The sequence below is a fragment of the Meles meles genome, chromosome 14 (genome assembly GCF_922984935.1).
Source record: "Meles meles chromosome 14, mMelMel3.1 paternal haplotype, whole genome shotgun sequence".
Lineage (NCBI taxonomy): Eukaryota > Metazoa > Chordata > Mammalia > Carnivora > Mustelidae > Meles > Meles meles.
Window position 1 is genome coordinate 12,606,010 of NC_060079.1, and position 15,819 is coordinate 12,621,828.

General features: G+C 36.8%; 1 protein-coding gene across 4 annotated transcripts in view; it reads left to right on the forward strand.

Moving 5' to 3' along the window:
• USPL1 (ubiquitin specific peptidase like 1) overlaps nucleotides 1-15,819 on the forward strand; it is a 37,988-nt gene that overhangs the window by 6,636 nt on the left and 15,533 nt on the right. For all 4 annotated transcript variants that reach the window (XM_045978063.1, XM_045978061.1, XM_045978062.1 and 1 more), the window contains 2 exons: nucleotides 4,158-4,794; nucleotides 12,852-12,965. In XM_045978063.1, coding sequence (XP_045834019.1) covers nucleotides 4,470-4,794; nucleotides 12,852-12,965 — 439 coding nt within the window. In that variant the 5' untranslated portion in view covers nucleotides 4,158-4,469. The remainder of the gene's footprint in view (nucleotides 1-4,157; nucleotides 4,795-12,851; nucleotides 12,966-15,819) is intronic.

A 15,819-nucleotide genomic window follows, 5' to 3' on the forward strand; every position in this document is an offset into this window, starting at 1 on the left:
TTGGGTGAAGTGTTAGTGATAAAGGAAAGCTTGGTTAGAGTGAGTTACAGAAAATTAGAGAGGAAGAACTGAGAAATACAGATGTGAGGTGGTACTTGGGGGAGGAAGTTTTTAAGTTGGAAAAAATAACAGCATGTTTGTATGCTGATTATATCCAGTGGAGAGGGAAAAAGTGTCACAGAATTGCGAAGAGCTGCCCCTGAAGCAGACCATTGGCTCTGTCGAACAACGAGCTTGGTGTTAGGATGTTTGACAGCTTATCCTAACAGCAGACTGTATAGGGTGTTTATTCAGTAACTAGCTCAGATCAAAGTTGTAGAATGGTGACCATAGGAAAGAGAAATCTTTCTAGAAAAAAAAAAAAAAAACTATTATATTTTCCCCTCTTCCAAACAATGTATAGTATTTCAGTAGAGTTCTTTCACGATGGACTGCCATAATAAAGAAGTCCTTGTCCTTAGGACATTAGCTTTTAGCTATTAAAGTTAGAGGTATTATTTGCATTTTTAGTTTTGAAGCATTTTTTTTAAAGTGATGAGAAAAAAATAACCAAGAATTTTAAGTATATTCTTTGCAGATTAAAACAAAGAACTGTAATTTTTTATCTAATTTTTAGGAAGTATTCTATTCAGTAAGAGCCCCGTGTATTTTATGAAGTAGATTGGTTTACACCAGGAGTCAGCAAACTGTATGACACCCACAGGCTAAGAACAATAGTTAACATTTTTATTTTATTATTTATTTTTAAAGATTTTATTTATTTGACAGAGACAGCAAGAGAGGGAGCACAAGCTGGGGGAAGTGGGAGAGGAACAAGCAGGCTTCCCACTGAGCAGGGAGCCTGATGTGTGGCTGGATCCCAGCACCCTGGGATTATGACCTGAGCCGAAGGCAGAAGCTTAATGACTGAGCCAGGCACCCTGGTAGTTACATTTTTAAATTACTAGGCAGAAATGAAAAGAATGCTATTTTGTAATACATTAAAATTATATGAATTTCAAATTTCCGTGTCCAAAAAAAGTATTATTGGAATGTAGCCATACACAATCATTTTTGCATTGTCAATGGCTGCTTTTGTATTATAGTGGCAGACTTAAGTAGTTATGACAGAGACCTGGACTAGCCCACTTACCTGGCCATTTACAGGTAAAGTTTGCTGATCCCTGGTCTTAAGACCTTTGAATCAGTTTTCTAATTTGTTAACATTTTTATTGTAAAATTTTAAGTCCACTGAACATTCTGCTTTCACTTGCCAAATTGCAAAGAATCACATGGGAAAACCCTCTTAGCCAGAAGTTTCTTGATTTGAAAAAAGCACTAAGGTTCAAACCATGCTTCCAAATTAATAAATTGAAATTCAAGTTTTTTCAAACTGTCGGGAGTTTTATCTCTCTCTCTCTCTTTTTTTTTTTTTTTTTAGTATTCCATTGTAGTCTTTTACTGGAACATTTATTTAGGGGTTTTTTTTTTTAAAGCATGAAATTTTATAAGGCTCTTAAGTCTTTAGTTAAGTCGTCAGAGAAAACACTCATTTTCTTGGTTTTCTTCATTGGTAAAATGAATGTAAACTTTTTTGTAAGTATTTTTATAGTTTGTTTTTGGCATACCTTATAGATAATTTTCCAAATACAAGGTAATGTGCAGTGTTTTCCTTTTTCTGTGTTATAGGAAAACAAGACTGTATTTTAAGCTGCTCAAAAAATCAGTGGAAGAGGGAGCATTAGATTTTTTTCAACCTAAGATTTTAAATGCTCTTGCATGGTTGGGCTAGGTGAAAAAATTAATACTCTGTGTAGTATCATTTATGATTTTCCTTTGTTTTTTTAAGATAAGCTAAACTTCTAACAGAAATGGCGTGTTCATTATAAATATAAAGTAGAAACTAAAGTCGAGGTATAAAAAGATAAAAGTCTGAAAGCAGTGATTTATAAGAGGGATAAAATGGGACAAGGACAAATTGTACTTTAAACTGGCCCTATGACTGGAGCACAAATTATAGATAGAAAAGTTAGTTGAGACATTTGCAAATAGTGTAGGAGGAAACCATCTAGACCACTAAATTTTGCAGCTCCAGGGCCTGTTAATTGTTATTGATTTTTAATTAAGTAGGGGTGCTGCTAGGATATGCACATCATGATCTTGACTCTGAGATCAGTAAAGCTTTTTTATATTTTTGTTTTTTAAGAAGTTTTTAATTTAAAAAAAAGGCATGACATTTACCGTCTTAAATCATTTGTAAGTGTACAGTTTAGGTGTGTTAGGTCTATTCACATTATTATACAACAGATCTCTTGAACTTTCTCATTGTGAAAAACTCAAATTCTGTACTCACTGAATAACAGCTCCTGTTTTCCCCCTTCGCCCATGCTTTGGAACCACCATTCTACTTTTGGTCTCTATGAGACTACTCTAGGTACCTCATATAAGTAGAGTCATACCATATTTCCTTTTTGTGACTAACTTATTTTACTTAGCATAATGTCCTCAATATTTACATATGTTGTAGCCAGTGAACAGATTTCCTTACTTTTTAAGGCTAATTAATATTATTAATTCATTGTATGTATATACCACATTTTCTTTATCCATTTGTCCATTCATGGATATTCAGGTTGCTTTCACCTCTAGGGTGTTGTGAATTATGCTGCAGTGGATATGGGTGTGCAAATATCTCTTTGAGGTCTTGCTTTCATTTTTTTGGAGTATATATCAGTCTGTGACTATGAATACAAAAATTATTGCTGTTTTAAAGCGTTCTTTATTTTCTGGCATATGGTAGGATTTAGGAAATAATCTCGAGGTGTAAAGTTGAGGGTCAAGTTCTTAGTTGGTGAGTGCATTCCTAGTTGGTAACAGTGAGAACAATCTAGAAACTTACCTATTAAACTAAAGAATTTCATAAGTACAGTATTATGAGCATAGTGTTCATTTGTATAGAAGAACCTGTACTTGTAAAGAGGACTTAGTGCATTTCAGTATCTGTTGCTTACAACCTAGTGACTAAAAAAAGCTTAATGGCTTGACTTAGTATTCCTCATGATTCTGTGGGTTGTGCAGGTAGTTTTTATACATCACCTGCTGTTGGCCAGGAAACCTAAAATGTCCACATAGCTGCCAACTGGGAACTCTGCTCAGGCAGTCAGCCAGGATCTCAGTTCTTTTCCATGAGGGTCTCTCCGTGAGGCTAATTGGGCTCCTCCCAGTATAATGGATGGGACCTTCAAGGAGTGTTCCAGAAGGAAGGCTCCAAAGGACTAGCCTAATGAGCCTTTGCTTATCAGGCTTCCGCATGCATTGTGCTTGTGAGCGTCCCATCATAGCTGCTCCCATGGCTAAGCCAAGAGTGGTGCAGCACAGGACTGACACTACCAGGGCATGAATAGCAGGAGGGTCGTTCTTTACTTATAAGAGGCCATCAAAGTAGCAGTTACCATGTTTGTGTAGAAGTAGGCATTTATTTTAAATGAGGACACATAGTATATTAGATTTGTCTTTTAAAATATTTTCCTAGGTTTCAAACTTGGGGAAAATTGATTATTTTGGTCATTTGTCTATACTTCTGATATTTGGCTGAAGTTGTTTTAATACATAATAAGATTTGATGAAGTTGTTAAAATTCAGCCAGTTTGACTCTTAGATCCAGTAAGAATGTAAAATTGGTAACACTTATGTGCTGTCAGATTAATACTCAGTTTTAAAATTAAACAGAAATTACTAATGCATATTTTTTTTTTATTTGAAAATGCTTCACCCCGAAAATGAAAATACTTTTCCGGTTTTTAATGTTATGCAGTATACCTGTCCCAAAAAGAGTAACACTCATCATAGAATGTTTCTTTAAATTGTTGAAATTTGTTAACTCACTCAACATTAGGTTTTTATTAAAACAGAAGTATGTATGTTTTCCTTTTAGCTTCCTCTAGTGTGGATCCGATTAAACCCTCGATTGTTCAAATTAACTAGGGAAAATTATACTTTGGGGGGCCAAAGTTTTGATTTAATAGTGGCTTATTTCTAGTTCCTTTAAATTTAGATTGGTACAGTTGTACTGATACTAAAATTTTATATGTATTTTTCATGACATAGAAATTGTAATATAAAACTTGAGCTTTATTTGAATATTTTGTAGTTTTTATCATTTTCTTTTTTTTCCCTAGTGCATCTATCCTTTGGGCTCTAAATCACTTAGTAACTTAATTTCTCCTGATTTGGAAGATTGTCATATTACAAATAAGCCTCAAAAAAGGAAGTTCTCAGAAACCAACTATAAAGATTCACCTCCTTTAGCAAATGCCAAAAAGACTAAAAATCATGTCGTTGGTGAACAAGTTTTGAACAGCAAACATGATGGAGAAGCATATGATGAAACCTCGTCTCACTTACCTGGTTTACCACACAGTGGTCCACAGAACCCAGTTAGGACAGCTGATTCCTTGGAACAGAATGAGATTTTGGAGGCTGGTATTGACATGGCTGCTGAAGAAAATCCTACTACAGTTGATGTTTCTGGAACTGGAGAGATTTCTCCTCAGAATGAAGGATGCGCATCTGAACTGGAAATGGCATTGGAGAGCAAATGTACATCACTTTGCCAGTCTTTATGTGTCCAGTGGAAAAATGCTAATGCTCTCTGTTGGTTAGATTGTATTCTGTCAGCATTGGTGCACTTGGAAGGGTTAAAAAATACTGTGACTGACCTGTGCTCTAATGCGAACTCTGTGTTCTGGCAGTTGTTTATGAAGTATGATCAAGCCAATAAACTTCTGCACACCAGTCAGTTGGAGGGAATTAAAGGTTGGTAATAATAATTTATTTCTCTTACTTATAAAGAAGTTAATGTTCAGGCATGCCTGGGTGGCTCAGTCAGTTAAGCGTCTGCTGGCTCAGTTCATGATCCTTGGATCCTGGAATTGAGGCCTGCGTCATGCTTCTTGCTCAGCAGTGAGACTGCTTCTCCCTCTTCCTGCCACTTCCTCTGCCTGTGTGTGCGTGCTCTCTCTGACAAGTAAGTAAAATCTTAAAAAAAGAAGTTAATGTTGGAACAGTTTTGTCTCATAACATGTGGAAAATATACACACACAAATCACTCATTATTCTACAACTTCTCAAAAATCTTGATTCACAATGAGGGATATATATGTAATTTTTTTCTTAGAAAATGGGATACCGATGAATCCATCTCCCAACACAAAATAATTAAAATATTTCCAGTAACTTAATCTACTTACGTTTTCCTCCCCATCCCATCTTCCATCTCTCCTGCCAAAGGTAATTATTAACCTGAAATGTGTTTTATCATTTCTTCTTTTTTGAAATTGTTTGTTTTGCATATGTATTTCTAAATCATATATTCCTACTTTAGTTTGTTTTGAACTTAGTAAAAAGGATATTGTACAGAATGTCTTCTGGGACCTTTTCTTCTTTCCTTTTTAATTTTTAAAGATTTATTTATTAGAGAGACTGTAAGCAGGGGGAATAGCAGAGGGAAAGGGAGAAGCAAACTCCCTGAGCCTGATGTAGGACTTGATCCCAGGACCCCATGATCATGAACCTGAGCTGAAGGCAGCTGCTTGTATTTGTGGTTCATTATTTTTCATTGCTGAAGATGTCCATTTTGTAAATGTATCAGTATATTTATTTACCTATCATTGAGTTGGTTTTTTTACCATTATAAATAGTGTAGCTGTGACTATCCCTGGGCTCAAATAGAGAGTTGCTCTTGGGTATACCATAGAAATGGAATCAAATCATAGACTCTGGGGCATCTGGGTGGCTCAGTCAGTTAAGCGTTCAACTTGATTTTGGCGCAGGTTATCGTCTCACTGCCACGGGATGAAGCTTTGTGTCAGGGTCTACATTCAGCACAGAGTCTGCTTGAGATTTTTCTCCCCCCCCCATCCGCTTAGGTGCATGTGCGCTCTCTCTCAGATAAATACATCTTAAGTCATAGGCTCTAAGTTCAGATTTACAAGATAACCATCACTACTCCCGTTAGCAATATGTGAGAGATCTTCCTGATATATTCTTCTTGGTTATTTTCATACTTGGAGAATTTTGCTTTTTGAATGATGTAAAATGGTTTATGGTCTTGATTTGCCTTTCCCAAATTTTATTTTATTTTATTTCACTTTATTTTCTTTTTATTTTAATTCAATTAACACAGTGTTACATTAGGTTCAGGTGTATACAGTCTAGTGATTCAGTAGTTCCATACAGCACCTGCTACTCCTCACAAGTGTACTCCCTAGTCTCCTCACCTATTTAACCCATCCCCCACCCACCTCTCTACCTTCTCAAATTTTAAAGAGGTTGGACAGCTTTTCAAACATGAATTGATCATGTTTCCTCTTTTGGAAATGCCTGTTGGTGTCTTACCTTATTTGAGTTTCTGTCTTTGTTGCTATCTTTTTTTTTTTTTTTAAAGATTTTATTTATTTATTTGACAGAGATCACAAGTAGGCACAGAGGCAGGCAGAGAGAGAGGAGGAAGCAGCCTCCCCGCTGAGCAGAGAGCCCGATGTGGGGCTCAATCCCAGGACCCCTGGATCATGACCTGAGCTGAGGCAGAGGCTTTAACCCAGTGAGCCACCCAGGCACCCCATCTTTGTTGCTATCTTTATGTCACATGTGTTGCTAAATTGTATCTTGTGTATTTACTTTTTAAAAGATCTTTTGATGTACAGAAATTGCTAATCTTTCCTTTTGTAACTAGTAATACTTCTGACATTTTAAAGGAATCTTTCCTTTTCCAAGATCAGAATCCATATTTTCACTGAAAAGTCCAAGTTTTGTTGTTGACATTGAATTTTAATTCAGCTCAAGTTAATTTTTTTTTATAAGCACATTAATGACTTTTTTTTTAATTTATTTGATAGAGAGAGATCACAATTAGGCCGAGAGGCAGGCAGAGAGAGAGGAGGAAGCAGGCTCCCTGCCAAGCAGAGAGCCCGATGCGGGGCTCGATCCCAGGACCCTGGGATCATGACCTGAGCCAAAGGCAGAGGCTTTAACCCACTGAGCCACCCAGGAGCCCCTCAAGTTAATTTTTGTATATGATAATCATCCCCTCTTTCCCCTGTTGCCTAGTCAGCTTTTCCTAGCTCCTAACTCCACATTTTTCTTCAACTGATCTGCCAGGCCACTTTTGTTACATCGTCTTCCATATATGTGTGCAGCTGTTCTTTAATTCTCAGTTTTGTTTTCTTGGTCACTTTCTCTGTCTCTGTGTCAGCACCACACTATTTTAATTACCAGGGTTATTGCTGTCTGGTAGTATAAGAATCCTCACCTTTATTCCACTTGTCTTTGGTCATGCTGTGTTTTATATAATTCTTTTTTCCCCATTGTTGACTGTTCAGGCTGCTTATTATTTTTTACATTTATGAATAAACACCATGACAGATAACCCATATATCCTTTGAATCCATCCATTGCCAATTACATCTTAGAAGGGATATTAAAATTTGAATATAAAGAGTCTTTGTAAATGGCTCTCTTGAAGAGTTAGATCATCATTTTCATATGTAGAAGAAAACATCCCAGAGCACTCAGATCATTTTTGAGTATAAACATTTTAAAAGTTATAATTTTGTTAGATAAGAAATACTGTTTCAACTTGAATTTCTTTGAGATTGAATTTTTTGCAAATTTTAAATTCATTTTTTTACAAGCATTTTTGTTATTGTCTTTTCTTCACTGTATTCTTGTACTCTGTAATTATAGGAACCCAGTACTGAGTTAGGTGACAGTTCAGTTGATGATTACAGAAGAGTATATTTCATGTTCAAATTTTGACTTCAGTGTTGACTTAATTTTAATTATATTTTTTATAAAGCATAGCTACTTTATTTTTTGGTTTTTGTGTTTTTTTTTAATAGAACTATAATTAACATACAGTGTTGTCTTAGTTTTGGGTGTACATTGAAATGTTTCAGCAGTTCTATACGTTACTCAGTAAGTGTACTCTTAATTCTCTTTATTTCACCCATATTACATATTCAGTCATACTAATTTTTAAATAATAATTATATTTTTTATCATGTGGTTGTAATTGCATTTAGTAAGTTGACTTTTTTTTTTTTTTTTTTTTGTTCTCTGAAGGTCTCTCTTTTTTTTTTTTTTTTTTCCCTTTTTATTTATTTATTTTTTTTTTCAGCGTAACAGTATTCATTCTTTTTGCACAACACCCAGTGCTCCATGCAAAACGTGCCCTCCCCATCACCCACCACCTGTTCCCCCAACCTCCCACCCCTGACCCTTCAAAACCCTCAGGTTGTTTTTCAGAGTCCATAGTCTCTTATGGTTCGCCTCCCCTCCCCAATGTCCATAGCCCGCTCCCCCTCTCCCAATCCCACCTCCCCCCAGGAACCCCCAGTTTGTTTTGTGAGATTAAGAGTCATTTATGGTTTGTCTCCCTCCCAATCCCATCTTGTTTCATTTATTCTTCTCCTATCCCCCTACCCCCCCATGTTGCTTCTCCATGTCCTCATATCAGGGAGATCATATGATAGTTGTCTTTCTCCGATTGACTTATTTCACTAAGCATGATACGCTCTAGTTCCATCCACGTCGTCGCAAATGGCAAGATTTCATTTCTTTTGATGGCTGCATAGTATTCCATTGTGTATATATACCACATATTCTTGATCCATTCATCTGTTGATGGACATCTAGGTTCTTTCCATAGTCTGGCTATTGTAGACATTGCTGCTATAAACATTCGGGTACACGTGCCCCTTCGGATCACTATGTTTGTATCTTTAGGGTAAATACCCAGTAGTGCAATTGCTGGGTCATAGGGTAGTTCTATTTTCAACATTTTGAGGAACCTCCATGCTGTTTTCCAGAGTGGTTGGACCAGCTTGCATTCCCACCAACAGTGGAGGAGGGTTCCCCTTTCTCCACATCCTCTCCAGCATCTGTCATTTCCTGACTTGTTAATTTTAGCCATTCTGACTGGTGTGAGGTGATATCTCATTGTGGTTTTGATTTGTATTTCCCTGATGCCGAGTGACGTGGAGCACTTTTTCATGTGTCTGTTGGCCATCTGGATGTCTTCTTTGCAGAAATGTCTGTTCATGTCCTCTGCCCATTTCTTGATTGGATTGTTTGTTCTTTGGGTGTTGAGTTTGCCCTCACTGAAATGGACAGATCATCCAAGCAAAAGATCAACAAGGAAATAAAGGCCTTAAATGACACACTGGACCAGATGGACATCACAGATATATTCAGAACATTTCATCCCAAAGCAACAGAATACACATTCTTCTCTAGTGCACATGGAACCTTCTCCAGAATAGATCACATCCTGGGTCACAAATCAGGTCTCAACCGGTATCAAAAGATTAGGATTATTCCCTGCATATTTTCAGACCACAATGCTCTGAAGCTAGAACTCAATCACAAGACGAAAGCTGGAAAGAACCCAAATACATGGAGACTAAACAGCATCCTTCTAAAGAATGAATGGGTCAACCAGGAAATTAAAGAAGAATTGAAAAAATTCATGGAAACAAATGATAATGAAAACACAACAGTTCAAAATCTGTGGGACACAGCAAAGGCAGTCCTGAGAGGAAAATATATAGCGGTACAAGCCTTTCTCAAGAAACAAGAAAGGTCTCAAGTACACAACCTAACCCTACGCGTAAAGGAGCTGGAGAAAGAACAAGAAAGAAACCCTAAACCCAGCAGGAGAAGAGAAATTATAAAGATCAGAGCAGAAATCAATGAAATAGAAACCAAAAAAACAATAGAAAAAATCAATGAAACTAGGAGCTGGTTCTTTGAAAGAATCAATAGGATTGATAAACCCCTGGCCAGACTCATCAAAAAGAAAAGAGAAAGGACCCAAATCAATAAAATCATGAATGAAAGAGGAGAGATCACAACTAACACCAAAGAAATACAGACAATTATAAGAACATACTATGAGCAACTCTACGCCAACAAATTGGCCAATCTGGAAGAAATGGATGCATTCCTAGAGACATATAAACTACCACAACTGAACCAGGAAGAAATAGAAAACCTGAACAGGCCCATAACCAGTAAGGAGATTGAAACAGTCATCAAAAATCTCCAAACAAACAAAAGCCCAGGGCCAGACGGCTTCCCAGGGGAATTCTACCAAACATTTAAAGAAGAACTCATTCCTATTCTCCTGAAACTGTTCCAAAAAATAGAAATGGAAGGAAAACTTCCAAACTCATTCTATGAGGCCAGCATCACCTTGATCCCAAAACCAGACAAGGATCCCACCAAAAAAGAGAACTACAGACCAATATCCTTGATGAACACAGACGCAAAAATTCTCGCCAAAATACTAGCCAATAGGATTCAACAGTACATTAAAAGGATTATTCACCACGATCAAGTGGGATTTATTCCAGGGCTGCAGGGTTGGTTCAACATCCGCAAATCAATCAATGTGATAGAACACATTAATAAAAGAAAGAACAAGAACCATATGATACTCTCAATAGATGCTGAAAAAGCATTTGACAAAGTACAGCATCCCTTCCTGATCAAAACTCTTCAAAGTGTAGGGATAGAGGGCACATACCTCAATATTATCAAAGCCATCTATGAAAAACCCACCGCAAATATCATTCTCAATGGAGAAAAACTGAAAGCTTTTCCATTAAGGTCAGGAACACGGCAGGGATGTCCATTATCACCACTGCTATTCAACATAGTATTAGAAGTCCTAGCCTCAGCAATCAGACAACAAAAAGAAATTAAAGGCATCCAAATTGGTAAAGAAGAAGTCAAACTATCACTCTTCGCAGATGATATGATACTATATGTGGAAAACCCAAAAGACTCCACTCCAAAACTGCTAGAACTTGTACAGGAATTCAGTAAAGTGTCAGGATATAAAATCAATGCACAGAAATCAGTTGCATTTCTGTACACCAACAACAAGACTGAAGAAAGAGAAATTAAGGAGTCAATCCCATTTACAATTGTACCCAAAACTATAAGATACCTAGGAATAAACCTAACCAAAGAGACTAAGAATCTATACACAGAAAATTATAAAGTACTCATGAAAGAAATTGAGGAAGACACAAAAAAATGGAAAAATGTTCCATGCTCCTGGATTGGAAGAATAAATATTGTGAAAATGTCCATGCTACCTAAAGCAATCTACACATTTAATGCAATCCCTATCAAAATACCATCCATTTTTTTCAAAGAAATGGAACAAATAATCCTAAAATTTATATGGAACCAGAAAAGACCTCGAATAGCCAAAGGAATATTGAAGAACAAAGCCAAAGTTGGTGGCATCACAATTCCGGACTTCAAGCTCTATTACAAAGCTGTCATCATCAAGACAGCATGGTACTGGCACAAAAACAGACACATAGATCAGTGGAACAGAATAGAGAGCCCAGAAATCGACCCTCAACTCTATGGCCAACTCATCTTCGACAAAGCAGGAAAGAATGTCCAATGGAAAAAAGACAGCCTCTTCAATAAATGGTGCTGGGAAAATTGGACAGCCACATGCAGAAAAATGAAATTGGACCACTTCCTTACACCACACACGAAAATAGACTCCAAATGGATGAAGGACCTCAATGTGAGAAAGGAATCCATCAAAATCCTTGAGGAGAATGCAGGCAGCAACCTCTTCGACCTCAGCCGTAGCAACATCTTCCTAGGAACAACGGCAAAGGCAAGGGAAGCAAGGGCAAAAATGAACTATTGGGATTTCATCAAGATCAAAAGCTTTTGCACAGCAAAGGAAACAGTTAACAAAACCAAAAGACAGCTGACAGAATGGGAGAAGATATTTGCAAACGACATATCAGATAAAGGGCTAGTATCCAAAATCTATAAGGAACTTAGCAAACTCAACACCCAAAGTAAGTTGACTTTTAAGTTTTTTTTTCTTGGCATGGTTAAAGAAAAATTCTGGTTATTGCTTCGTATTCCAGGGGAATCCAGATACTTTCATAGTAAAACATATCAGCAGTATGATCAGGCTATATGAATTATTTGTAAGAGATTTTGGTGAAATCTTTTGTAGCTTAAGAGTAACTAGAGTCATGGGGCACCTGGGTGGCTCAGTGGGTTAAGCCACTGCCTTTGGCTCAGGTCATGGTCTCGAGGTCCTGGAATCCGGCCTTGCATTGGGCACTGTGCTCAGCAGGGAGCCTGCTTCCTCCTCTCTCTCGGCCTGTCGCTCTGCCTATTTGTGATCTCTGTCAAATAAATAAATAAAATCTTAAAAAAAAAAAAGACAGATATGGGGGCTGGTATTCTGACATAATAATTCTGAGGACTTTAATCCTAAAGAAATGAAAAAAAAACATGGATGGGTATGTGTCCAAAAGATATTTGTCATGATAGTATTTATAAGAGTGAAAAAAGAAACAATTATCCAGCACCAGGAGAATTGTTAGTAAAACTCCGATTCAGGTGGAGTGTAGTAACTAGCCTGCAAAGTTTTTAATGAAGCAAATTCATGTGAAGTAATAGAAGTAATAGAAATAAATGAGTAGATGTTGTCTCTAGCATGAGTAATAATCATATGTAAAGACATAGCTTCAGCTGTTTCAGAGATAGGCAGAATGTCTGAAAGCATCGCTTTCTTGCTAGGCCTGCGATTATTTGGATGAGAACGGCTCTTGCAGTCGGGACTGATGATACTGGGCTGAGGGAATATTAGGGCAATGTATGCTATAGCACAGAGAGAGGAGTAAGAATTAAGGAAATTTTGTGGTTTTCATTTTGTCTTTGCTAAATTTTTTGACTGATGAACTTTCATTCTTGGTAATGTCTTAATTTTCTGTGGAAAGACAGATTGATAAGAAATTGATAATCTATTTCCTTTTTAGATGGAGATTGTAAAAAACTTACTTCAGAAATACTTGCAAAGATAGAGTCCTGTCTGAATGAAGTCAGAGATGAAATTTTCATTAGGCTTCAGCCTCAGCTTAGATGCACATTAGGTAAGTAATTTGTATAATTTAACTGTATTACTCATCTACCATAAAGAAATACTTAAATCATAAGAAAATATAATACTGTTTTATTAGTTTGGGTGACTAGATTCTTGGGAGAGAGAATCTGTGTAGTTTCATTTAGGAGCTTACCACTGGTTAAATCATTGGTGGACAAGGTTGTTGTTTCTATATAAACAGACAGTCTCGTTGTTTATATCCTTGAAAGTGGATGCATTTCTCGGAAGCAGGTGGATACTTCAGTGGACACCATGGGTTGCGTTTCCAATACTTTCCCCCTATAGACTAATTCAGTGTCGTCAACCTTGGCTGTGCATTACAAAGCACCTAGGCAGTTGAAAAGTGCATGGGGTCCATTAAATAAGAATCTCAGGGTTGGAGTCAGGTATCAGCAATTTTTAGAAGCCCCTGCGTGATTCTTAAGGATGGACAGGGTTGAGAATCTCTGATCTAGGCCAACCATAGTAATTAGACTTCCCTTGCTGGTGATTGGTTTAGGAATAGACATATGGCACAATTTTCGTCAGTGAAAAACAAGGAGAAATATACTGATGACCTTATAGGAAAGCTTGCTTACTTTTAAAAAGGGCAGAAGAATGAGACCTGCTTTGTTTTCTGTGATTTGGCTTTTGGCCTCAGAGCAGAGGGAGCAGAGGGCGCTAGAGTCCTGAGACTTTTGAAATTTTTTCAGTGTTGCAAAAAAGAGTCATTGATGATTTTTTTTATGGGTAGTGTCTTTTTGTTTCATTTCTCTTTATTGTTGTATTGACTCTTCTGTTAATACTGTGTCATAATAAAGAATATATAATACCTCTATTAAATATATTACCCATATTGAATTACGTAAAATATCAATGCCTTCTAATTTTTCTCTCAGAAGATTTATTTCATCTCAGACATGTATCTGGAAGCAGTGTCTTTTTTGCGTGGTAATATCTTTGCCCCGTCGTGCTGTTCCTTCGTTTTATTTGTTTTCCATGAACTCCTACATATATGTTTATTCTGTTCTTAAAATAATAAATGAATTTCCATATGCCAGATCTTTGGTATTGTCTCCTGTAGGTCTAAAGGACTGTTCTCATTTATTATCATCAGGTAGGATCTCAGATGGGATGAATATTCTTTTTTTTCCTTTTTAACAAAGTGTAATTTCTGTAATAGTAAAACCCTTTTTAAGTGTATGTAGTGTATTATCACTACCGCAGTCAAGATAGAGAACAGTTCTGCCACCTTGAAAGTTTTCTTCAGGCTCCTTCAGCCCCTGTTCTTAATCCAAACCTCTGATCTGTTGGGTGGATACTCGTTTCAAAGGAGCCTGTTCTACAAGATTACCAGAGTATAGATCGAGCATGGTGCATTTTGCAGGTGGCCTTTCCCTCCTAGAATCACCTGAGATAATTTATTCAGGGTCCCTGCTCCAGTTCCCATTTGAATTAAAGAGCGGTTTCTCCCCAGTCTGAATCAGCACTCCTCTTAGCCCTGATAATTATTTTTGAAACAAGGTTGTATCTTGTTCCACTGCTGCCTTGGGCCGTGTTTTCTATGTAACAGACAAGGAATTTTTAAATTATTTTTTTGTGCAGTCATAGCAGTTGGGCAAGCATAAAGCTCTTCTAATACAATGGAATTCCTCTCTCGTTTGTGTTTATACTACTCATTCAACAGTAATAGGTGTTGGAGCTTAAGATCTTACTAGTGAAATCGATCTTTGCTTTAGAGAACATTTTAAAATCCTACAACATATGTGTCTTTATTCTGAATGTTAATGTGTACTTTCAAGTACTAAAGGAAGAAATAGAATCCGTACTGCCCCTGAGTGTTGGTTAAATTTTTCAGATCAATCATTGTATCATTTTGATAATGTTTTTTAAAAATTCATTATAAACTATCCTTTCTGTTCACCCTCCCTGCAGTTTAAGGAATAAAATATTACAAATAAATGTGAAGCCCCCTTTGTACTCTAATTCAGTTCTTTCTTACCTCCCTGCAAAGGTAACTGCTCTCTTCAATTTAATTTTTTTCTTTTTCTCTAATTTTTTAAAAGAAAAAGCTCATATTGCGGTTTGTACTAATTTATGTAATTTTAAAGAGTGTTTAGTCTTTGAGATATGTGTACACAGACCTGTAGAACAGAATAGAGTCCAGATGAAAACCCTCACCTTTTGCTTACGTCATACTGTGTGGTAGAGGTGGTAATGCAAGTAAGTGGGGGATAAGAAAGGCTGTCCAGTAAATGATGCTGGGACAGTTGTTCCTGAGACAGGAGCAATTGGATCCCTATTTGACACTGTAATCAGAAGTAACTTCAGCCTATTTAAAGACCTAAACATGGAAAAGCGGAATTATAGAACTTAGGGAAAAAATATGGGTGAATATTTCAGTACTCACTGGGGAAGAATTTCTTAAATAAGGTCCATAAAATAGTGGTAGATATGATCACATTGAAGTTTGAAACCTCCGGGCAAAGATAGAACAAAGAAATAATATCCTGGATATCTTGTAAAGAATTCTGTACATCAGTTTCGAAAAAGGACAGCCTCATAGAAAAGTGGCCAGAAAACATTATCGAGCACTTACCAGAAGAGAAAACTTGACGAGACAGCAAAGAGGTCCTGAAGGATTTGTATTATGGCAAATTATGTCATTTTAGGGAAATATGCAAACTAGGTAGTTGGATAGGTGTTGGGGTGAAGATACTGGAGACAAAGAAATCAATTCTATTGGTGTTATGCGTTCTCTAGTGGATGGTTTATGCTTAATACCCATAAAATTTGTAAACAAAGGAACTGGAATTAAGGTCAATTAGGAGCTATATAAATTCCCTAAAATGATCTGTATGCAT